The sequence below is a fragment of the Scheffersomyces coipomensis genome, assembly GCF_036884675.1.
Source record: "Scheffersomyces coipomensis strain NRRL Y-17651 chromosome Unknown DFJ63scaffold_4, whole genome shotgun sequence".
NCBI lineage: Eukaryota > Fungi > Ascomycota > Pichiomycetes > Serinales > Debaryomycetaceae > Scheffersomyces > Scheffersomyces coipomensis.
In genome coordinates, this window is record NW_027042895.1 from 2,005,710 (window position 1) to 2,030,566 (window position 24,857).

The window sequence follows — 24,857 nt, forward strand, 5'->3', positions numbered from 1 at the left end:
ATAGGATATGGAGAAGCACCATTATCAGATCAAATAGCCGTAACCAAAATCGATAATGTAAGCACGGGTCTTCAATAAAGAGTGGCGTTCAATGGTGAATAAAGTTGACTGAAAATTGTGAAATGGCGACGTTAGCCTCAAATCCAAACGAATTATTGATATAACTCTTACAAACAGAACTGTAATAACAGTAGTCTTTTATTACACTCTTAAATCTAAATCTAAAAATTCTATCTACACTAGTAAGGAACACTAGTATGATCAAATTCAAGGAATTTACCATTATCCTCTTCACTTAAGGTTTCAATAACTTTACCAACGGCGATACCACTTTGTTCAGGAGTTAAGATATAATCTTTAACTGCTTCGATTAATTCAGGAGAATTAACTTTGATTTTTTCACCTCCATAATTACCCATATCAGTGGAAACAATACCTGGTGAAATAGCAGCAATAGTGAAACCCTCAGATTTTAATTCGGCACTCAACTCAATAACTGAAAAATTAAGCGCAGCCTTAGATTGACCATAAGCACTCATAGGGGTTGGGACGTATCTAGTAAGAGAACCAACTGTGGATGAAATGAATACAGCCTTCTTAGTAGTTGAATTAGCTACTGCTTTATAAACCTTTTGGAAGATTGAAATCGGAGCTAATACGTTGATTTCATAATGTTCTAACCATTTATCTTTTGGACAATCAAGTACAGTAAGATAAGCATCTGCAATAGCGGCATTTGAAACAAAGACATCAATAGTATCAATCTTAATCTTTTCTAATTCAGAAGGAATTGCATCAATTGATTTTTGACTACCTAAATCAAGAGAGAATACGATAACATTCTTACTTAATTCCTTTAAGGCAGTTGCTTTTGAAACATCACGAACGGTAGCGATAATCTTATTCTCTGGATTGGAAGCGAGTAAGTACTTCGTAATTTCTAAGCCAATACCACGATTTGCACCAGTGATAAAATAAGTTTGACCAGTCATCTGAGTAATTTAAGATTTTGTCACTATAGAAATGAATTATTCAATAGGTCGAAGACAAATATATTCAATTCACAAGGAAGGTTTGGTGGATGTAGGGCTGATATAGGCTTGTTATGCCCTACTAAAACCATAATATAAAGGAGTGAATCACCAACGAAATTTAAATGTTCGGCCCTACCCAAATAGGAAATTAACATGCAAAGAAGGTAGAATTGCTGACATAACGATTTTTTAATCAGATTGTTTGCTTGAAATATTTTAAAGTATTAATCATCTTAGTAAAGTATTACATAAATGAATGGCTTGATTGCTCTGATATTGTGATATATAGGGTAGCGCCTTGTGTTCTGTGGATGGATTTAAACGATTTTAACTGATATATAAAATCTGTATATTGTTTATAGAAATCTTACCATAAGTCTTTATGCATCACCATATATGTTTAATGAAGACTTGTGATCAATTAACTCTTATTGTGAATAACAATGATCCAGTCAATCAGAGTAGTACCATTTGGATGAAATTCTTCAGAAATGAGCCAGATAATCCCTACAAATACTGGTGGGGAAAATAGTATCAGTCAATATGTATTAAATTTTAATATCTAAATCTAAGAAAATGCTTGCAATTAACTAATAAGGAATAGTGGTATGATCAAAATTAAGGAATTTTCCATGGTCTTCTTCACTTAAAGTTTCAATAATTTTACCAACAGCAGTACCACTTTGTTCAGGAGTTATGACAAAATCTTTAAGTGCTTCGATTACTGCAGGGGAACTAGCATTAATTTTTTCATATCCATAATTACCCATATCAGTGGAAACAAAACCAGGTGAAATAGCAGCAATGGTGAAACCTTCAGGTTTCAACTCAGCACTTAATTCAATAACTGAGTAGTTAAGTGCAGCCTTAGATTGACCATAAGCACTCATTGGGACTGGAAAATAGCCTGTAAGTGATCCACCTCCGGATGAAATGAATAAAACCTTCTTAGTGGTGGATTTAGTTAGAGCTTTATAAACCTTTTGAAAGATTAAAATTGGAGCTAAGGCATTGATTTCATAATGTTCTAACCATTTTTCTTTTGAGCAATCTAAAACAGTAAGGTAAGAATCAGCAATAGCAGCATTTGAAACAAAGACATCAATGGTATCAACCTTAATCTTTTCTAATTCAGAAGGAATAGCATCAATTGATTGCTGATTTCCTAAATCAAGAGAGAATACGATAACATTCTTGCTTAATTCCTTTAAGGCAGTTGCTTTTGAAACATCACGAACGGTAGCGATAATCTTATTCTCTGGGTTGGAAGCGAGTAAGTACTTCGTAATTTCGAAACCGATACCACGATTGGCACCGGTAATAAAGTAAGTTTGTCCTGACATTTTACAAAATTCAGCGAGTGATATAATTGAGTTGATTAATTCAATGAATCTGAATTAAATAACCAATTCAGAACGAAGTCTTGGTGGATACAGGGTCGTAATATATTGCTTTGAATCACCTTCGGTCAAAAATTTTTTTTCTACCTAAATAGGAAACTAGGTTAGAATAAGCCATAAAATCCTGACAAATATAAAAAGTTTAGTAAAAGGTGTTACTTAAATGTAGAGGGCATTGTTATCACGTTAGGATATAGGAGGAAATAAGATCTAAAGATTAGACGGCTTTAATTATGAATTGATATATGATAGCATATATCATTTGACACATACTTTTTCGTTGCCATTATATTGTAGCTCCTACAGATGAATTTGGTAAACCCAAAAAATTTAAAGGACTCAATACTACCTGTTAAAATATTAAATACAGTAAACCATTATCCCTTCAATTCAAATCTTAATTCATAGAGTGAAAAATTTAGTGGCGCTGTCCATTAACTGATTGGAGGTAGATGGATTTGTATTATGTCCGAGTATGGATGCTAAATTGTAAAATAAAGACCGAGATACTGCATATAACGACACGAACATTTTTGAACTATTTTTAAAATCAGGCCCGCAGAGATGGTAACCATTTACCTGTAAGAGATACAGATATATATACAACTATTATGGTAACTTTGTTAGTGACAACAGGTGCTACTGTCACCTTTAAAGAATTAGTAAGAAATGTGCTTCAAATTGAATTCATACGGGGTATTATAGACTTAGGATTCAATGAAGTGTTTGTTCAATACGGTAATGAAATCAAAGATAATGTTCATCAAAGTGACATCTTTGTACAACAAGTTTTAAAAGAGCTTAATTCATCAGATCAATTGAATTTTAACTCTTATTCAGATTCAAAAGCAAGTATAGTAGGGTTCCCTGATACTGATAAGTTACAACTTTTTACATCATCAAAATTAGATTTGAAATTATATTTATTCCCATTTTCAACTAATGTAAATGCATACATAAATCGGGCAAATTTAGTTATATCTCATGCTGGGACTGGATCCATTATTGATTCATTAAAATTGCATAAAAAGCTCATTGTGGTGATAAATGATCAATTAATGGATAATCATCAGGCTGAAGTTGCAGAAGAATTTTGCAAACAAGGATATTGTAGTAGCTTAACTACCAAGGATATTAAAGATGGTGCTCTGTTCGTAAAGGCTGTGAGAGAAAGACTAGCAGTAGAGTCCAAACCTTTCACAACCAGTAAGTCTAACGTCATTGAGGCTATAATTTATGAAGAGTTAGCCGCTTAGATATATTCTGATTTGACTCTATAGAAACTATTTAAAATTAATGAATAATGAACGTTCTAAAATAATTCAACGCTGAGATATCGAGCTAATTACTTAAGTAATCCTGGAATAGTATTGATGTAGAGTTGATCGATTTCAATTCCTTTGTAAGAGTATACTATTGGTGACGCACCATACTTAAATTTACATCTATATGGGGAAAAATAAGAGAGGATCAAAATTCTGTGGATTTACAACCAATTTATTCTACTTCTTTGTCTACCAACCATAGAGCAATGACTACATCTTCAATCACATCTATCGAAAGCATACTATCAAGTGATACACATGATCAAGTGAAAATCAATGAGTTACAATCATCTGTCGATTACAGCTCAATTGATGAGGAAATCATAAATAGCAGTACCATCAATGATTCATTCAAAATTATCATCTTATTATTCAAACTTGAATACATCATCAATAACCAAGACATATCCAATCTGTTGAAACAAATAGAATCCATATTCACAATCATTCAGTCGATAACTGGTTTAAAGAGAATTGTCAATAGTGGATACAATACAAACAATAATCATATTGAATTGTATATTAAAATCAAATATAATGATTTATTAACTGATTATCAATTTTTAATAGATCATCCTAATTATGCTAAATTCATTGAATTGATTAATAAAAAAGTATTAATTATAAATAATATTCCTAAAGTTGTATATCCTAAATTGATTGAATTGATTCAATTTAAGATAGTTCAACTTTATCTTATATCAGATTACGACAATAGAAAACCTTCAATATTAAGTTATTTAAATGATCAATTAGGGGGGCTGAATGATCAAAATATCGTAGATGTGTTGGATTTTCTTCAATCAGATAGAATAATTCTGATTGAAACATATCAGAAGATAGTTTCTATTGATTGTAAAAATAATTATCATAATTTAATCACAAATTATCTTGACTCATCAATGATTTTACGCAATTTAATTGAAAATAATATCATTTTATTACCCAATTATTATAATTCAATCAAATTGGCTAAAGTGTATAAAATTTTAAATATTGATACCAGTATAAATATTGAAGATATCATATTTAATATGATTCAATTGAAAAAATTCTCAGCTGGGGTTAAGATTGATCAAATTAATGAATTAGTCATGTTTAATACTATTAATCATCAAGATCAAATATTGAATAATCATATACAAGAAGTGGGTACTTTAGTTAATAATATTTGTGTTCAATTACCATAGCTAAATAAATATATAAATTACACAGCTAGTTTAATCATATTTAGAATATTCTTTAGAGAATTGTCTAACAACTTTCTTTGAACCAGCATCAGAGATTTCCTTAACTTCTTCTGGAGTTAATTCAAAATCAAAAATTTCTAAGAATGATTTAATTCTTTCTTCTTTACCTGAAGTTGTAATTGGTAAAACACCAGTTTCTAAAACCCATCTTAATAAAATTTGACCATCGGTTTTACCATATTTCTTAGATAATGATTCAATAATTGGATCTAATGGACCACCTTTACCTTTAGTGATTGGACCTAATGGACCATAAGCTTCAATTAAAATACCATTTTCTTTAGCAAACTTAACAATATTTGGAGTTTGATTTTGTAAATAAGCAGAATATTCAATTTGATTAACAACTGGGTTATGTTTTGGATTTGATTTTAAAATAGTTTCAATATCAGAAATTGAAAAATTTGAAACCCCAATACTTTTAGTTAAACCTTCATCAACCAATTGTTCAAGATATTTCCAAGCTTCGACTAAATCAAAACCATGAGATTCTTTAGAAATGTATGGAGTATGTAACAAATATAAATCAACATAATCTAATTTGAATCTCTTTAATGATGCCTTTAAGGCTTCATATGGATTAGCTTCTTTAGAATGTTTACCCTTAGTAAAAGTTGAATCACCAGCAAAATATTTATCAGTAACATAAAGATCTTCTCTTTTAATTCCTGATTTTTTAATGGCTTCACCAATTTCAAGATCAGTATTATAAATTTCAGCACCATCAATATGAGTGAAACCTAAATCAATAGCTTTAACTAAAGTATCAACTAAAGTAGTATCAATTTCATTTTGACCAAACTTAAACCATTTGGTACCAGTACCATAACTTACAGCAGGAATGGTAAGACCATTACTTAATTTAAAGACTTTTCCAGATAATGACATGATGTGTGTTGATGTAATCGATTCGATGTGATTCAATTGACTGATTTGAATAAGTTATAATTGAATCAATGAAGCAAGAATATCAACTATTTATATATGATAAATCATCATATAAAAAACTGTGGATCCCCCTATTTGAAAAATCACGGTATGAATTTTACCGTGGTGGACTCCCCATACTTTTTTTTTAACCGGGAATTTAAAATTTTTTTGGGGGACTCCAGTTGTGTGGAGTCTTTCAGGCAAACAGAGTGACAGTGGTTTAAAGCATGAGTTATAGTTACCTATAATCATTTAAAGTTGAACCACTGTGGTGGTAGTGGTTGTGGATGTTACTGTTTTTGTTGTTGATATATGTTGTTTTTCTTGAACTTGTGGTGAATGTGACTGAGATTGTGGTTGTGGTGGTGGTGGTGGGTCTAATGGTGAAAGCTAACTGTAACTGTATTGTTGCAATTTTTATTTATGACATAAAAAAATGAGACACACAGAAACAGCAAGAAATTTTATGACATGGCAAACTCTAGACATGAACTTAACTACAAGCATAATTCGGTTATACATGGGTAATTACATGATATGGCTTGGGTAAGTGAATTATAAGTATCCGATTTTAACTAACCACTCGAAACTTGACATGATCACAAGACACCTATTGCATCATTTGCATAGTTGTTGTCCTTTACATACACAGTATTTCTACAAATTATAAATTAACCTAATTAGAGTTAAATATTAACATGACATTTGATACTTTATATACCTAACTATCTATTCAAACCACTTCTATTACTGTTTAATTATAGATTGTTTTCTGATTTAAGGTACAAAAGTGCGGTCCCTTACTGTTTATTTTTATTAGTGCTTGTTTTTGTTATCGCTAATTTTTCCGCAATTAGGTAATTATAAGATCAAAAATTATTTACTATGATGAGGGTTCCATTATCAGAGATTAAACTATAGATAGTGGAAATTAATTGATTTAATTGAAAAATTTTCAGCAATTATAGATAAAAAACATAGATAGTAAGTGATTTTTCAATTCATTGACTTCATACGAATATAACTAGTCATTATACCCATTTTATCTGTTAACTTCACTTATCTTCTCCCACCCCACGTTCATTAAGTTATGTCAACTACTGTTGATGAATCAACTCCGTTTTTAAGTCCAAGAACCACAACATCTTCGATAAGTAGTAGTATAGATGAAAGTGAAATCATCAACTATGTTCAACAAAGAAGAGTTTCCATTGCTTCAGTAGGTAATACTAGAATCCCTGCTCCTTTCAATTTAAGAACAGTTCAATCCAATGAAAGATTAACTTCAACAACTTCAAATAATTCATTCTTACATAGAAATAGTATTAATGAATTACTTTCCAATAACAACTTAAATATTGAACCTGAACCTGAAACTGATTTAAAAACAGAAATTCAAGTGTTGTTATATTATTCTGTACCATTAATTATAACTTTTCTTTTACAATATTCTTTAACAGTGGCATCAGTATTTTCAGTTGGTAGATTAGGTTCAAGTGAATTAGCAGCTGTAAGTTTAAGTTCCATGACAGCCAATATTTCAGGTTATGCTATTATTCAAGGAGTTTCAACTTGTCTTGATACTTTATGTGCTCAAGCTTATGGTAGAAAAGATTTTAATACAGTTGGATTACATTTTATAAGATGTAATTATTTATTATTATTGTTATTTATTCCAATGTTTGTATTATGGATGTTTGGAGCTGAACCAATCTTAATTGCTATAATTGGTGATGATGAAGTTGAATTATGTAAATTAGCTGCTAATTATCTTCGAATTTTAAGTTTAGGATTACCTGGGTTTATCTTATTTGAAAATGGTAAACATTTCTTACAAAGTCAAGGTATTTTCCATGCTTCAACTTATGTATTATGTGTTTGTGCTCCTTTAAATGCTGTTTTAAATTATGTTTTAGTATGGGATAAATCTATTGGATTAGGATTTATTGGTGCTCCTTTATCAGTAGTTATTACAAATTGGTTAATGTGTATTTCATTATTTTGTTATATCTTTTTCGTTAAAGGATATGAATGTTGGCCAAAACAACCATTATTTGATCCTATTTATTTCAGAAATTGGAATAGAATGATCAATCTTTCCATTCCAGGTGTTTTAATGGTTGAAGCTGAATGGTTAGCATTTGAAATTATAACGTTTAGTGCATCAAAATTTGGTACTCAAGTTTTAGCCGCTCAATCTATTGTTAGTACTACTTGTGTTTTAATGTATCAAATTCCATTTGCATTATCAATTGCAGCATCAACTAGAATTGCATGGTATATTGGAGCTGCATCTATTAAAGCTGCTAAAACTGCCACCAATGCTGCTATTGTAACATCTTTAACTTTAGGAATATTTAATGCATCTATCTTATTTACATTTAGAAAATGGTTGGCATCATTATATACCAATGATGAAACTGTTATTCAATTAGCATCAAAAGTTTTAATTATTGGAGCTATATATCAAATCAATGATTTCTTATCATGTTCAACTGGTGGTGTCTTAAGAGGTCAAGGTAGACAAAAGATTGGTGGTATTTTAAATCTTGTAAGTTATTATCTTATTGCATTACCTTGTGCCTTTTTATTTGCATTTTATTTTAAATTAGAATTAGTTGGGTTATGGTTGGGTATGATTATTGCTTTATTTTTCATTTCATTATCACAATATTATTTCGTGGTTATAAGTAATTGGGATAAAATTGTTGATGATAGTATTAATGAAGGTATATTAGAAGATGGTAACGTTAATGTTGAATCTCATACTACACTTCCAAGTATGAGTAGTTCAACCTATGTATAGTACGCGTGAAAACGGTCATTCCATGAATTCTATAACTTACACATGGTCCGTTTAGTTCGCCTAAACATATATAATAAATGAAGGAAAGTATACGCAAAAGACAATTGAAAATGTGTAAATTCTAGTTTAATAATATTTAAGTATTTTCGTAAAATAATAAATAATAATTGTAATAAGTGTAACAATAAAGAAAAAAAAAGCAAAGTTAAATTAAAGAAACTATACTAAGTTAAAATGGTAAGTAACATGCTCATCTCAAGTAGTAAGCTCGAAGACTTGCTACATCGAATGATTGCGCTTTACAATGAGGTTTTCACAGCTTTACAAGCAAGATAAAGTTTCTCCATAATTATAAAAGTTGGCTGATAAGGAATTCTTTTGTTTCTCACAGGGAAGATCAGACAGACACAGACTCAGACAGACAGAAAAATAAAAAAGTGTCTGAATTAGGTTGGTTCACTGCCGGATTAGGAAAGTGTGAGATCCTCAATAGATAAACCATAATAACAATTCCTAAAATTGCAATGAAATTACACACATATTCCTTTAAACTCACACACTTTTTAATGATATGCGTTATGGATATTTTTTTTGAAGATTATGCCCCTTTAGATAGAAAAAACCATTGTATCCTTAATAATTCCAGTTTCATTATTTGGTTTAAAAGTGCCTTAATTCAAAATTTATAGCAACTAATTTTCTCTTTAGGGGGCTAAATAAAGCCTCAGCAAGACTAATTTGATCAAATATTTATCATTTCTTACCTTATTTTATAACAATAAATTCTAATTCTTATCCTTTACATAAGGTTAATCGACATCATCTCATATTTAAAAGGTACTGACTTACTTATCTTCTCTTATAAATAGTAGAATTTCCCTCTTATAAGTTTTTTGCCTCTTTTTAATCCCTCCCTTTTCTTTCTTTTTTTTTTTTTTGGTATCTGCCTTAATTGAATTTTTACAGCTATTTGATAGTATTTAACTAATCTCCAAAGCTCACTTCACTCGCTAATTCATTCGCTACAACCACTTCATTAGAATTCATAATGTTAGGTAAATTATTATCCGTCTCCGCTTTATTAGTTGGTCAAACTTTAGCTGGTAACGTCTCCAATGAAACCAATGTCACCGTTACTACTTACGTTGCTCAAGGTGTTGCTTTACAAAGCTCTGGTGTCATCTTAGGTGCCATCGCCGTTGCTATTGCCGTCTTTGGTGTTTAGATTAAAAAATTAGGCTACGTTTTTACTGTTTTTAGATAAATAACGACGTATAATACCATATATCTTTACATTTCCAAAAGCTTTTGTGGTTTAAAATGGGCTATTTTAATTTTTAGGTTATACACATCATACTTGTTTTCTTCATTTCCTTTCTATTCCGTTACTTATTTATTTATTGTTTTGTTGTTTGAAGTCATTCTTCCTTCTATACTATATCCTTTAGTTATTATTTAATATTAGTTAAAATTTTTTGCGTTTTAATGTATGTTTGTTACTTTAAAAAAGACTTTTTTTCAAGTGTATTCCATCGTATCTACATTTGGGTAACCATTCGATAAAAGGGGAATATATATAATTGTATGACTGACGATCTGTAGTAACTAGCAACTGAAACTAGAAAAGAAGATGAAACCTTAAAAAAATAAATGCAAGGAGAAAATATAATACATAATTTGGAAATGACTATTCAACCCCAGGAGAATTGAAAAAAGATCGGAATTCAATGCTCATCTATTTTTGATTATTGTCTTCAGCTGCTAGTTTTTCTAATCGTTGAATCTTTAAATTAGCTTCTTCTAGTTTCCTATTTAATTCTTCAATAATCCTATCTTTATCATCTAACTTATCTAATTCACTTAAGATATTAGCACAAGTTAATTTTATCTTACTCTCCTTAGTTAATGATCGTATTAAATTAACCTTTTCTCGTATAGTGAAAGCTGATTTAGATTTTGTAATGTTCGTGTGAATTTTATTTTTCAAACTAGTATCTTTTTTTAATTGTCTATATTTGTTTAGTAATTTGTAGTAGGACTGATAAAATATTTGACTATTTTTTAATTCTTTTATATAATCTAACCGTAAATTGTTAAACTCATCTAATAAATTATTCGGTATACCCGGTTTATCTTCATTTAATTGAATTATATCATTCAATTCTTCTAGGAATTCATTCTGACTTTTTATTTTAATGATAATTGAATTTAATTGGATATCTTGTGATGATGAATTTGAAACCTTAGATGACTTTTGTATAAACTCTTGATCAACTTCATGTTGTAATTTTTGAATTTGTTTATCTATATCCATTTGAGTATCACTTTTGACATAGATATTATTAGTGACATCTTGGTATAAGGCTGAAGGTCTAGTAAATGAATGATCGGATTGATAATCTTTTTCATTCTCATTTCTATCATTCCTATGTCTTTGAACAAACTTGCCTGGATAGTTATCAGGCAATGAATAGTTTGTATTATTGTTAATTATATTATTTTTGATTTTTGAGTCTAATTTATCAGAACTATTGTAAAGATTATTATAATGATTTTCCCAATCAAATTTCAACTTATTATTTGTCCTTGTATAATTCTCACGTATCAAATGGTAGTCTCTCTGCAATTCAAGATCAATTTCATGATCAATTGAGTCTAAATCATCATCCGAATAATCAATTATATTATAATCAGTACGTGGTATGGTTGACACTGGCGGTTGATATGAAACCCGTTCACCATTTCTACCACTGTTAAATACTTTTGAAGAAGGCCGTACTGTATTGAAAGAATGAATTGTATTATTATAATCTATAGTAGGTTCATTTTTTAAGGATGCTGTATCATCATCACCAAAGAAATATTTGAACATTCTCTAACCTAATTTGAAAAATATAACCTTGTTAAAAAGTAGGATTTCGAAATTGACCACCACGCTCACTTCAGATTTGGCGGGAGATCGATATGACCTTATCGTATTTTTGATTGCAACCAATTCAGTTTGATCTAGTAACACAAGCTTTCAATGTTTATTTATGTTTGGGGTTTTTAACAATTTTACACGATACTCGAGTGATTCTACAGTTTAAGACACGCTTGCAAATTACATTTTAACATTTTTTTACAGGTTATCAAAACTTATTGTGTGCAGGAGAATTTTTCAAAGAACTATAATGTGGTGTTCATTATAAAACATTTTCAAGAAAGTAAGGAAGATGCATTATTTAACAAAATTAAAACAAATGCAGCTCCATAATGTATACTCTAATTTTGAACTGAAAATATGGCTCGATGCTTCGTCTTGTAAAGTTTTCGAGATACATATGGACCATGGGTCGAGTATTTCCTAAATTAAGTAAAATCAAAACATTGCTCATTTAACAATAGGCTGCTAACGGTTTAAAAAACAGACCAACATGTCAATCTTACTAGAAATTATAACGAAAGGAAACCCTATTGTTTAAATGAGAAGCAAATATTGTTTAAATGAGAAGCAAATTAAACAATAACCAATTATATAAATATAAATACTGGTATTTGAAAATAAGCTACCAGCCGAGTATTCAAAATTAAAAAAAGAATACAAAACGTTAATTAATCATGCATAAGCTTCCATAACAAAAAATCTCATTAGACGAAATAAGCTATGTTTACAATTAAGTTTAATTGAGGCTCCAAATACAATCTCTCATGAAAGAAGAGGCACGAGAGCGACAATGACAAAACAGAAAAAGAAAACGACCATAACGAAGCCGAAACAGAAAAGGAGAGAAATCTCATTAAAGTCTTATTTAGGCGATCATACTATTGTTTTACTCCTGATCCTGGATTATTAACCAATAAAACAGTCTAGTCTTTTTAAGTTAAGTTTAACCAACGTAAGTGCTTCCTTCATTCATGTCAGTCTATATGCCAGTTAATGTACTTACAGGTTTTGGTGCCGCAATATTAAAAAGTGGTCTTTTGAATGTAAACTCGTTCCTGATAATAAAGGGGTTGGAACCCTTTCTGATCTTCTTTTTTTTTTTCTCTCTCTCGTACGCCGTTTTTTTTTAAAACCGTTGTCGTCAAGAAATACTCTGAATAAAAATGGAAAGCTTGCACGCTTGCAACGGCAAGAAATCCGATTATCGAATCTACAAGATGTAGTAGTCTATTTTGTTTCTTCGACTGTTTGGGGTCAAAGACTTTCTTATCATTGACTGCTATTTTTAACATCGATCTAATGGTATCTCAACCGCAATTGATATAACCAAGAAGAAAAAAAATATCAAAAAGATCTACCTTTACTTTATAGAATTGGCAGAAATAGAAAATTGAAAAGATTTTCTTCAATGAGTTTGAAATGGGTATCATTTTTTTTTATTTTATTGCGAGCAGTTACAAAATTAGTGTACCATATCCCAAAGAACAATAGAATATGTGCATTATTATATTGATTTCAGATCCCGTCTTTGATCTCAGTCTGTCTCCAGCATTTTATGTTAACTTATCACTATATTTTTCCTCGATTACAAATCGTACTTGTTATTACATTGTTCTTATGCCTACCGTATAAGTTATTGTTTCAAATAAAAAAGTTGCAACTTTTGCAATTCTTTTTTCAAATTAGATAAGATCGAGTGCTGGATAGATTAACTGATGGGAATTAGATTAATCCGAGTTGTTTTTAAAACAATAACTTTAAAATTACTCGAGTTTAATATTGACATTTTGAATAAAACTTAATCGATCCTCTGACCATACGGACAAGAATGTTACATTTAAAATACAAAACATTCAATTCTTACATTCATAATTTGCGCTTAATTATTTTGCGTGAAATACCCTTGCTTACTTCAATCAACCAAGAGATATCGTATCCCAATGTCATGTAGCCTGGTTGAGGGTAATAGACGAGTAGTAATTCAAAGTTTAAACATAACATGGATCGTGGTAACAAACGCCAAATATTCTCGAATTCTGGAGGCTATGGTTTCATAGTTCAGGCGATTCCATACTTTGGTTCTAAAACTAGTTAAAATGGTACAACTTTGTTAAGGCTTTATATGTAGCTTTTAATTCTTGGTCTTTCATAGTTGATCAAGGTGTCAATTAAAGGGTACTAAATCAATTCGAAAGTAAGTGAAGGAATCATTTGTAATAAACCCTTGTCCGTAAAGTTCAACTACTTTGAGCATTGAAAACATTCTTCTCGCCTCGATCAGGTTAAACTTAAGGATCTTTTTTTTTAGTTTCTGATTTTCTTGATTTTCTATAAGTCACTTTACCGGCTAATAATAGAATGTGTAAATCAGAAAAAGTTTAAATCATGAATTGACAGTATAGTCAACAAGTTTAACGATGACGATGATGATTGATAAATAGTTAAGGATCGTATAGACCCAAGACTATTATTGAAAGGTTGGATTATTATCAAAAAAAAACTACATGACAATAGCTATCCACGCTACGTAACATTTTGATAATCGTTGAATATTATAGTCCAATTAGTGTATCTCACTACTTCCAAATATAACCCACTAAGATGATCGACTTCTTTTTCCCACTCGTATGTACAAGTTATGGTTATACATAATGATTTGATCTAGTTCATGGTATGACAGGTTTTTGAAAGTTTAACCGCCACAAAAGAATAACAAAATAATTCTTTTCCCAGAAAAATATAATACCAATTAGGAAATATTAGTGTTTTATTTTTAAGGGGAATTTAAAATATTAGACGAAAAAAACCAACAGTTTTTATGCACAAGCGACTTACTGTAGGTGCTGTTGTTTCTCACTGGAAAATATTTTTTTTTCTTTCTTACAGGGCACAGAAAATTAAGGAGGCAATTTAATTTATTTTTCTGACCTATCAAAACAAGATTATAAGGGTATATTCTACAGATCGTCGCCTTAATAGGGCAATTAAAAAAAACATTCCTCACTTTCAAAACATCACTATTATCCAAGGAATAGAAGTTCAAAGGGAAGAAATCTTTACTTTTCACAAAAAGTTTTTGTATTGTGTTGTTGTATCTCTCTGTAGGCTTCTGAATTATTTAGGTTTTTTTTTTTTTATTTTATTTTTCTAATTTTTTTTTTTTCATTCGTGGGCCGTAGTTTGATAGTCCTCCACATTTTGGAGTTTTGCATACCAAACCTTAAGTTGTAATTATAAACAACAACAATCACTTGATAAACCATTATTCAAGGTGGCATGGCGTCTGGTTTGAGGACCTCCTCGATTTACATTAAATTGTTTGAGCATTGAATTGTGTAAATAGATTAATTTTTTATTTTTAGCCCTTAACAAGAAAATGAAAACATTTTATCGGTCGCTAAATAATAAATTGTCCTAAGAAAAATGAAAAGTCAAATTTTTGAAAATGATGAAGTTTCCACCACGATTGGCCCACCGTGAATGGTTCCATTTTCATCGGTGCTAGATTATTGATTTTGAATTATATTAAGAACACTTGTTCACTAACTTAATTGTTAATCTATCCTCGATGTCACATTAAGTACTCTGATGCAGTGCCCATTATTCACAACCAAAATAAACAAACAATCAACCATAATTGACCTTTATTCAATTCAGTCCATTGACACTAAGACTGCTAGTTTTTTCATAACATTATTATTATTATTATTATTATCGTTTTTTTTGTTTTGATATATTTTAAACAATATCCATCTAAACCCAAAAAAAGGAGGCTAAAAGTTTAAACCAACCCATAATAAAACCCACTATGCGTCTCATGTAAATTGTTGTCTTTATTGTTTACAAAATAAAAAATATTTTTTAGCATTTTTTATTTTTTATTTTTTATTTTTTATTTTTTATTTTAAAAATTTTTTTTTTTTAATTTTTGGCCCTCACAGTTTTGTGAATCAAGCGAAGATAATATAATCGAGGAGAGCATTTTCTTTCATATAATGCTTGTGTGTCAATCAATATGTATATAAAGATCACAAATTGGCTTTAGATTAAATTTGGATTTTTTGATAGACTGTTTGTTAGATATATATATATATATAGAAGATCAATATTCCTTTTTAAAGCTTTCTTCATTATTTTATAATCTGTTAGTTACTGAGGTCAGGGATTATTTAGTAACCTACTACAGAAAAATAAAATAGCGAAACCGTTGAAGTTTGCAACCATAACATACACTTCAAGTTGTAATTTAAGACTTTCACTTTACAACCATATATATAATAGTCCAACTCAAAACACTCATTTACTTATTTGCCTATTCAATCGTTGGTTTTTTTTTCTTTCACTTATACATCTAGTTTTTCATTGTCTTTTGAATAACTACAACTTTTTTAATCTATTCCTTTATTTCTACTGATTTATTCTTTCATTCATTTTTTATCTAAATTTTATTTTCAATTCCTATCTGCATTTATTAAAACAAAAGGTTTTATTCATCATATTATACCATCAATTCAATTCATTTTATATATATATAATTTATCATCATTAAACATGTATCCAATTACTACTACTTATGGCAATCCATTAACACCGTTATCAGCTAAAATTTCAATTTCAAACCATAAACAAGAAATGATGGATCAACTTCGTCAACAACAGAAACAACCTCAATTCACCCCATTCGTTCAAATCGATTATCCTATTGAAATTTATACCCATGAAATCTTAACTCAAAATCAAACTCTTGAAGAATATCATCAAGAAATTTCCGATTTCTTATTGGAATTAAATGAAGTTTCAAAACCAAACATGGAATTATATAAACAACAACCATATCTTACATTCTCAATCAGATTAAAATTAATTGATTTCTTATTAAAAATGTCAATTAGATTAAAAATCTTACCATTTGTGTTCTTTAGAGCCGTTAAATTATTCGATAGATATTGTTCCAAAAGAATTGTATTATTAGATCAATCACAATTAATCATAGTAACTTGTCTTTGGATTGCATCCAAGATTCAAGGAGGTAATAATCATTTTGTTAATTTATCAAATAATACTACTAATATAAAAACTATTAATGATATTGGTTATGGAAGTGGAGGTAAATTTTTAGGTCCAACTGAAAGATTTAGATTACCAAAATTACATGAATTAGTTAAATTATGTGGTAACAAATGTAAATATGATGCTAGTATGTTCAAACAAATGGAATTACATGTATTGAATACATTAGAATGGTCATTAAATGAACCATATGTGGAAGATTATATTGTTCAAAGTTTTGAATTTAATGTATTTCGTAATGTTGAAAATGAATTCTTTAAAGTTAAAGAATATTTAAGTTATTTATCATTATATTCTCATGATTTAATTGATATAACTTCTAATGAATTAAGTCAAGTTATAATAGATTTAATTAATGAAATTTTTAAACTTTCACCTCATGATAAATATTATCAAATTATAAATGAAGAACATGAATTAATTAAATTAGATTTAATGAAATATAAATTCATTAAGAAAAATTTAATCAAATCAATTTTAAATTCTTCAGATTATATGTTAAAATTATTTAATTCAAAGGGTCCCCAATATTTATTTAATCAAATTCATATCATGTATAAGATTCCTAATAAGATTCCAACCCCACCAGGATCAATTGGATCCGTATCCCCAACCAATATTAATTCACCAACAACTCCTTGTTCATATAAAAGAAATAGAGTAGAATCCAATTCAAGTATTGTGGAAGCTCCTCCATCTAAAGTTAATAACGTTAATACTATCAATAATAACAATAGATCTGATTCTCCAATTAGAAGTTATACTACAAATACTATTACTGCTACAATTATGGCCAATACAAATACGGCTACTCCTGATAATCGACCATCCCCTTATTCAAAAATCCAACATCATATACCCTTCCCTTCATATTCATTTAATTCACCTATATCACAACCACCTAATGCTCCATTACCAATCATAGCTAATAAAATTAGACAAACCAGTAATGGAAGTAGTAATAATAGAGGTTATAGATTACCTGCGATTAATACTAATGGTCATCATCATAATAATTCGCTGGTAAGTATCAATTCCTCTGCTAGTTGTGGTACAAGAGAAGATATCAGTATGTTGGATATATTTGAACTCGATTATTATCGGAAACATAATGGTACACCTGCTAGTGATAATGATTCACCATTATTTCAAACTATGAAACCAACCCCTATAACTTGAAATTTAAATTCAAGTTTGTTTGCATTTTATACCATTTTTTATCTATTACATTTACAGAGAATAGTTATCCTTGTATATTAGTTTTACGTTACAATTCTTCATCTCCTACTGAAGTTTTCATATAAAAAAGTTTATAATAATACTCATAATAACAATAATATAAGTAACACTTTTTTTACACAATATTTGATCCATTGTAGTATGTTCAATTGAACAAATCATAGATGGTGATGTTGTTGCACCACAAAAATTTTTCATTTTATAGCAACCATCGTCAAAAGAATGGGCCTTAAATATTATTGTGCTATTTGCCAAATTCCCAAATTTCTATTTATAACAATACGCACGTGACTTTCTAAACGCGATCTAAAAAAAAAATTTCTTTTTTTATTTGAGTCTTCAATTTTTTTTTTCTTGCAAGGGATAATAAACACAAATGGCTGTGTTGTATCAGCAGTAAATTTACAACCATCTTCAAGGGGAATCATCTGGTCTAATCAAGTGTTAGGCACCATCATATAACTATACGTCATCAAGAGTATCTTTGATCATAGATTTCATTCGAAGGGCAGATCTCATTTTCCATCATTTCTCTTACGTTGTTTGATTGTCTTTAGTGATATAGACATCAATTCAAGCTTTACATATTTATTATACCTTTCCTCCTTATACATTCGTTTAAGATCAATTACCACGATACCATTGCATCATAAATCTTATAAATCATACATATATACATACTATTCAATATGAGATTATCCCAAATAAATTCATTATGCCTTACAAGTATATGGTATTTAAGTTCATTAATCTTAGCTGATCCAAATATGGCTGAATTAGAAGGTACTTGGACTTCTAAATCAAATACAGTATTCACAGGACCAGGATTTTATGATCCTGTTGATGAATTATTGATTGAACCTGATTTACCTGGTATATCATATTCATTTACTTCTGATGGTCATTATGAAGAAGCTTTATATAGAGTGGTTCCAAATGCCCAAAATCATAGTTGTCCAGTAGCATCTGTCACTTATCAACATGGTACTTATGAAATCTTAAGTAATGGATCTGTGGTCTTAACTCCAATTGCAGTTGATGGTAGACAATTATTAAGTGATCCATGTAATGGACCAGCCGATGAATCAACTTATACAAGATATGTTCAACCAACTTGGTTTAGAGATTATCAAGTCTATGTTGATTCTTATAATGGTAGATATGCCTTACAAATCTATCAATTCGATGGATCTATGATGCAACCATTATATTTGGCTTATAAACCACCTTTAATGTTACCAACTTATGCATTAAATCCAACTGATAAAGCATCTGAAACTTCTTCATCATTAACCAGAAGAGTCAAGAGATCACTTGAAAATCAATATAGAACTAATGCTATTAGAGAATTGTCTATTGATAATTATGATGTTTTCTGGTGGGTTTCAGTAGGTTGTTTGGCTTCAGCTTCTGCTTATATGTTTTTAAAGTAAGCCTTAAGCTAATTGTACGGTTCCTTTTCTTTTTTATTTTCTTTTCTTTCTTTTGTATATGTTAAATAAAATGCTTACTAAAACGTGCTTACTGGCAATGATTACTAACTTGAAATTGTAGATGGATATATTCGTCATATGCTTTTATGTTAATATATATTAGAAGAGTCATATATTGCAGTAATTTTGTCTGTACCAATAACAAATCCTGAAAATTGGCTTACGCTAACACATACCGTATTAGGATAAATTATGTGTCAACCGCTAAATATATCTCTTATCAAATTTTTTAATTTTTGATCCTGTCTCCACGCCTGAATTGAATATTGTTATTATCATTGTGGGTGTATATAACTAAGTATAGATAACTTTAAATCAGCCGTTTAAGAGACATAGGGGGATTATTAACCGAAATATCTGATATACCACTAGCACAATGTATATTCCAACTAAATATTTAGAAGAAGATTGGGAAGAAGTAGCATATCTTATTAAAAATTATCCATTAGCCACAGTAGTTACTTCATTTGGTGATGAAGGGATTATAGCTAATCATTTCCCATTCTTCTTTAAAGAAGATAAAGAAACCGGTAAGAAGTATCTTATTGCTCATATTGCTAAAGCCAATCATCAAATTCCATCCTTAAAAGAAAATGATGATGTTTTAATCATTTTTCAATCTCATAATACTTATATTTCACCAAATTATTATCCAACTAAACAAGAGACTCATAAGTTTGTCCCAACTTGGGATTTCGCTAGTGTTCATATTAAGGGTAAATCAAAGTTACTTGATGATTTTGATTTTGTTAGAAGTCAAATTAGTGCTTTAACAGATCAACAAGAAGCTGATAGAGATGATCCATGGAAAGTTACTGATGCTCCAGAAGGTTATTTAAAAGTTATGCAAAAGGCAATCATTGGTTTAGAAATTGAAATTGAAAGTTTCCAATGTAAATATAAGTTTGAACAAGGTATGAAAAGAAAAGAAGTTGATGGAGTTATTAAAGGTCTTGCTGATGATAATTTACCTGAAGTTTCAAATTTAACTGTAACTGCCAATGCTAGAGCTGAAATTAAAAATGCCGAGAAGCAATAATGAAAGCTATAATATTAATAATTATTCTAGAATACACTTTTTTTTTATATATAAATAGATATATATACAATATATATAATACATGAGAAACAATCAAGCAAGCAGATTTAATAGTAATTAGTATGGAGTAAATCTATTACCTCTGAAGGCTCCTCTACCACCTCTTCCTCCTCTACCACCACGAGCACCTCTGAAGGCACCTCTACCACCTCTACCGCCTCTTGCACCACCTCTGAAAGATCCACCTCTATTTGTGGTACTTAAACCTGGAATATTAGTTCTTTTAGCACTAACTTTTAATTCTCTATCTCTGAAAGTTGATCCATCTAAAGTAGCAACTGCTTTATTAACTCCATCCATATCAGAGAATTCTAAATATGCAAACCCTTTTGGTTGACCTGTGAATTTGTTCATTAAAATAGTAACTCTATTAACTATACCAGCATTTGAAAAATGTTGTTGCAATTCTAATGGAGTTGATCCATAATCAACATTACCAATATAAATCGATCTTGAATCAATATCTCTTTTCTCTTCATCAGTTTGTGGAGCCCCATCAGTGCTATCACTGTTTAATTGTGAATGTAGATCTCTTAATCTTTGAGCTTCCTTTTCCATTTCTTCAAGTCTACTGGATTCAATCAATCCAACATCGGTATTGGTTGTTTCTGAAGTACCAGTGATACTTTCAGCACTATCAAAGATGACATCTTGATTATCTACTGGAATCTGATCAGACATTTTGATGATTTATATACTGTTGACGTCTGTTTGGTGATATATACACTTTTCACAACTCTGTTTACATCAATTTTTTTTTCACACAGAAATTTGCTACTGGTAATTGTTACAGAATCGTAAAGAAATACACATATTTTTTATATGCAGAATTTTAAAATTGAAAGGACTATAATAAATAAATAACTAAAATAATACATAACTTCTATGGACCAAAACCAGGTATATTTCTTTCTCTACCTAATGTATGGGATATGCTCTTATTATGGATGTTACGAGGAGCAGATACATGTCCTGTGATGTTGATAGGACCACTGGGTGATGTTGCTTCCCCGTTTGCAGTTGAACCATAATCTCTCTTCTTTCCTCTTTTCTTTCTTTTACCATGTAATGGAAGTAACAGTTCTGTTTCTGTTCTTAACATATCCAAGTCTGTTTCATAACCAATGTCAAAACCTCTATCGAAATCTTCACTATCATCGTCAGTTAATACTGGCATAAATGTAGATTCGCTTCTAGGGAACATAGAATCATTATCATATTGGGATAAAGGTTCACCAAATTTCCTTCTATTATTACCTAAACAATAGATAGCACCAAGCATTACCATGCCAAACATGGCCAAACCAAGGATTATACCAACTCCGACACTAATAAATCCAAGATGAATATGAAGGAAATTATCATCATCAGGATCTTCAATCCATTTTAAGTTCAATGGCTTTTCAATCAAAAATACACATGAAGCTGATGATTGGTTTAATGAAGTACAACCATGATTTAATAATCTAACTTCATGATCTTTGTTATATGAAAGAGCATTGAAATCTGACGAATTATGATTGTTGAGCTTATGTAATTGTAAATAAACTTTATCATTTTTATGATCTCGGATACATACCATGGTAGCATTAGTGAGATTTGTATTCACAACATAACCAGTGGAATTAAGTTGAGGAGAATTATCGTTGATACAATCAATCAAGTTTCCGATTTCTTTATTTGGAATCAAATGCAATTCAAGGAAATCATATAACTTGGTGAAACTAGTAGTGATATTAAAATCCTTCAAGGACTCTGGACTCGGGATAAGTAAGGAGTATTGATTTGTACTATGCGCTTCCCCATGGAAACCCAACGCTTTACTTAATTTTGGAAACATTTCAATAAGATTCACAATCGAGTAATCAGGATAATTCATATCCATGGTTGTTTTAGCCAAATCTGCAAATGGAATCGAAAAACTTTCAGGTAATAAAACTTCATTGATGATATGAATCACCCCTTGATTGAATAAGATATCGGAATTTATAGGCAAGGATACTTTGGTATTATTTAATCTAATCATATGATTGAAACCTCCGTCATATTGATAGTTTTCAATATTGACTAGATCACCATTTAGATTTGATGAATGGACCATTTGTCGATCTTTATGATTGAGTCCAAAATTAGAATAAATAGTATCTTCAATGAACATCCCTTTCAATAAATCTTTGAATAATAAAGGATTAGCTTCTAAATAATTCAAGATCAATCCAAGATCTTTCCATGATCCTTTTGAATTTTTTATGTTTCTACCACATGGTAAAAATACGGAATAACCTTTACCATTTTCATTTAATGAATACATATCAAAATCATTGAGATATTGTAATGTGGTAAGACAAGTCTTTTGATCAATTTTAATGTGTTCTAAATGTCTATGTATAGCACCATCTGACATTAAATCACCTACAGAGTGTTTGAAAGATACTGGGGATGTGATTTCTGAATCTGTCACGTAAACAAAACTATTATTACCAAGAGGCATTGGAATATCTATAACGCCGATATCATCATTTAAGGTTGTAACATTTTCACCTTTGATATTGGATACTGATAATTTCAATTTAAAACAACCTCCGACTCTCTTTTTTGAGCAAAGTTTCGAATTTAATAATTGATGATTCCCATCTGATTCAGCTTCAACCGTAGTTAAATCAACTGGTTCATCAGCAAATTGATAAAGTAAATTCTGTTTTGAACTGAAGGAATATACGTTGACACTTTCTCCATCATCATTGTCATCATCTTCTTCAATATCATCTTTTTGATCACGTTCTATGAATAATGTTTGATTAGCGACAGAGCCATCAATTAAATAATCCAATGATCTGAAATTTAATTCCTTCACAAAATTGGAAAAATGTAAAGCATAAAGTGCTTTTCTAGGGATAATATCAACAGTTGGGATATTCAAAGCTTGAAAGAATTTGGAATTGTCTTTTGATACTTTTGTGGTTGCTTCATTATTAAATATATGTACTACTCCATCCGAAGCAAGGTATGAAGTACTACTCGTAAGTTTGTCATTAATTATTATTGATGTTTGATTTAAATGGATTTTATACTTTGAATCTTCAGCAAGAGATTCATGCAGTTTTTTTGTGGCGGTACCGTTGGTACCATATACCAAGTCTTTCAACATGATATGACGAAGGAGGGAGAAAATATCTGTTTTGACTTCGAGGAAGGCTTCATCAGTAGTTGAGAATTTGGTACTATTAAGGGAATGAAATGATGAAAGATAGTATCTTCTTTCAATCTCAGTTAATGAATCATTGATGAATTCATCACTAGGGATTAATAAGGATCTAGTATTAGAAAAGAAGCTTTCACAAGTATCAGGAAAGACTTCCTTTGGAGGTTTATATTCCTTCTTCTTTTTCTTCTTTTTACCTTCAATAAAGAATTCTTCTTCATCTAAAAAGATCAGTTGAAATAATTGTTTTATAAAAGATATATTTTGTCCATCCAATTGATAAGTCGAATCATCAAGTAATATATCACATATAGTTGATTTTTGGGGAAGTAAATGTTCGATACCTTGAATAAAAGAATGTTGATGTTTGGCGTAAATATCCGGATCTATGATGGCAGATACATTATCAACCACGTATTCAAATGTTTCAAAATCAGGTATGATACTAATAGAATAGTTCTTTTCAGCCAGCATCCTATATAATGTATTGAAATAGACTTCATTATCATCTAGATAACCGACTCTGAACTTTTGATTTACAATATATCTTAATAATTGATTATTGTCTAGTTGTTTAATGGCTTCTAATGATGAAAATGCCAGATTCACAGGAGCCAACAACGTTATATCATGTAAGCTATTGATGATGGGTACCATACCATTTCGTTGAAGATGTCGTAAAAAGTATGAATATTGTGCTTGTGATGATAGTATATCGATAATGGTTGATGGTGTTTCTGTGGGGTCTAATGACGTGGTGGTAGGAGTTTCCACCTTCGTCGTACTAGTTGTTGTTTTCGCTAGAACTCGCACTATACATAGAAGTATAGCCACAAGCGTACGCAAGTACATAGTATCTACTTATTCACCTATCTGAAGCAATAATTATGGGTTGGTTGCAAGTGGATTTCTCCAAGACTGTCTGAGTCCTGGTTAAAGAGAAAAAAAAAACAATCATCATTTTTCTTTTTTTGGTTTCCTTGTTTACGACACAAACAAAAAAAAAATGCGTGAGTGTAAATATGTCAAAAAGACCATCATCATGACTTACTTTGTCATAGTGCTGGTTATCAACGTTTGACT

At 30.1% G+C, this 24,857-nt stretch overlaps 12 protein-coding genes across 12 annotated transcripts; 6 read left to right on the forward strand and 6 right to left on the reverse strand. All coding sequences in view use genetic code 12, as the record gives it.

The window, feature by feature from the left end:
- Positions 1 to 239: 239 nt before the first annotated feature.
- Positions 240 to 992, reverse strand: DFJ63DRAFT_323078 (SDR family oxidoreductase; the record flags this gene model as incomplete). The annotated part of the gene is made up of 1 exon (XM_064907491.1): positions 240 to 992. One exon carries the CDS (start codon positions 990 to 992, stop codon positions 240 to 242), a length of 753 nt encoding a protein of 250 aa, XP_064762189.1.
- Positions 993 to 1,624: 632 nt separating this feature from the next.
- Positions 1,625 to 2,377, reverse strand: DFJ63DRAFT_336143 (SDR family oxidoreductase; the record flags this gene model as incomplete). The annotated part of the gene is made up of 1 exon (XM_064908330.1): positions 1,625 to 2,377. One exon carries the CDS (start codon positions 2,375 to 2,377, stop codon positions 1,625 to 1,627), a length of 753 nt encoding a protein of 250 aa, XP_064762190.1.
- A 668-nt stretch (positions 2,378 to 3,045) lies between these two features.
- Positions 3,046 to 3,690, forward strand: DFJ63DRAFT_313971 (N-acetylglucosaminyldiphosphodolichol N-acetylglucosaminyltransferase catalytic subunit; the record flags this gene model as incomplete). The annotated part of the gene is made up of 1 exon (XM_064906269.1): positions 3,046 to 3,690. The coding sequence occupies one exon, from the start codon at positions 3,046 to 3,048 to the stop codon at positions 3,688 to 3,690; it is 645 nt and encodes a 214-aa protein (XP_064762191.1).
- A 275-nt stretch (positions 3,691 to 3,965) lies between these two features.
- Positions 3,966 to 4,949, forward strand: DFJ63DRAFT_336145 (uncharacterized protein; the record flags this gene model as incomplete). The annotated part of the gene is made up of 1 exon (XM_064908331.1): positions 3,966 to 4,949. One exon carries the CDS (start codon positions 3,966 to 3,968, stop codon positions 4,947 to 4,949), a length of 984 nt encoding a protein of 327 aa, XP_064762192.1.
- Positions 4,950 to 4,979: 30 nt separating this feature from the next.
- DFJ63DRAFT_287997 (aldo/keto reductase) lies at positions 4,980 to 5,897 on the reverse strand (the record flags this gene model as incomplete). The annotated part of the gene is made up of 1 exon (XM_064905109.1): positions 4,980 to 5,897. One exon carries the CDS (start codon positions 5,895 to 5,897, stop codon positions 4,980 to 4,982), a length of 918 nt encoding a protein of 305 aa, XP_064762193.1.
- Positions 5,898 to 7,029: 1,132 nt separating this feature from the next.
- On the forward strand, positions 7,030 to 8,745 carry DFJ63DRAFT_323080 (uncharacterized protein; the record flags this gene model as incomplete). The annotated part of the gene is made up of 1 exon (XM_064907492.1): positions 7,030 to 8,745. One exon carries the CDS (start codon positions 7,030 to 7,032, stop codon positions 8,743 to 8,745), a length of 1,716 nt encoding a protein of 571 aa, XP_064762194.1.
- A 1,735-nt stretch (positions 8,746 to 10,480) lies between these two features.
- On the reverse strand, positions 10,481 to 11,617 carry DFJ63DRAFT_313974 (uncharacterized protein; the record flags this gene model as incomplete). The annotated part of the gene is made up of 1 exon (XM_064906270.1): positions 10,481 to 11,617. One exon carries the CDS (start codon positions 11,615 to 11,617, stop codon positions 10,481 to 10,483), a length of 1,137 nt encoding a protein of 378 aa, XP_064762195.1.
- A 4,605-nt stretch (positions 11,618 to 16,222) lies between these two features.
- HGC1 (cyclin) lies at positions 16,223 to 17,920 on the forward strand (the record flags this gene model as incomplete). Its single annotated transcript, XM_064906271.1, has 1 exon — positions 16,223 to 17,920. The coding sequence occupies one exon, from the start codon at positions 16,223 to 16,225 to the stop codon at positions 17,918 to 17,920; it is 1,698 nt and encodes a 565-aa protein (XP_064762196.1).
- An 827-nt stretch (positions 17,921 to 18,747) lies between these two features.
- ROT1 (Rot1p) lies at positions 18,748 to 19,413 on the forward strand (the record flags this gene model as incomplete). The annotated part of the gene is made up of 1 exon (XM_064905067.1): positions 18,748 to 19,413. One exon carries the CDS (start codon positions 18,748 to 18,750, stop codon positions 19,411 to 19,413), a length of 666 nt encoding a protein of 221 aa, XP_064762197.1.
- Positions 19,414 to 19,631: 218 nt separating this feature from the next.
- DFJ63DRAFT_176160 (uncharacterized protein) lies at positions 19,632 to 20,571 on the forward strand. The gene has a single exon (XM_064903773.1). The coding sequence runs from the start codon at positions 19,850 to 19,852 to the stop codon at positions 20,510 to 20,512; it is 663 nt and encodes a 220-aa protein (XP_064762198.1). The 5' UTR covers positions 19,632 to 19,849; the 3' UTR covers positions 20,513 to 20,571.
- On the reverse strand, positions 20,571 to 21,354 carry DFJ63DRAFT_175958 (uncharacterized protein). The gene has a single exon (XM_064903758.1). The coding sequence runs from the start codon at positions 21,251 to 21,253 to the stop codon at positions 20,630 to 20,632; it is 624 nt and encodes a 207-aa protein (XP_064762199.1). The 5' UTR covers positions 21,254 to 21,354; the 3' UTR covers positions 20,571 to 20,629.
- Positions 21,355 to 24,756, reverse strand: DFJ63DRAFT_175957 (uncharacterized protein). Its single transcript, XM_064903757.1, has one exon. It carries the CDS (start codon positions 24,624 to 24,626, stop codon positions 21,456 to 21,458), a length of 3,171 nt encoding a protein of 1,056 aa, XP_064762200.1. The 5' UTR covers positions 24,627 to 24,756; the 3' UTR covers positions 21,355 to 21,455.
- Between the last annotated feature and the right edge of the window lie 101 nt (positions 24,757 to 24,857).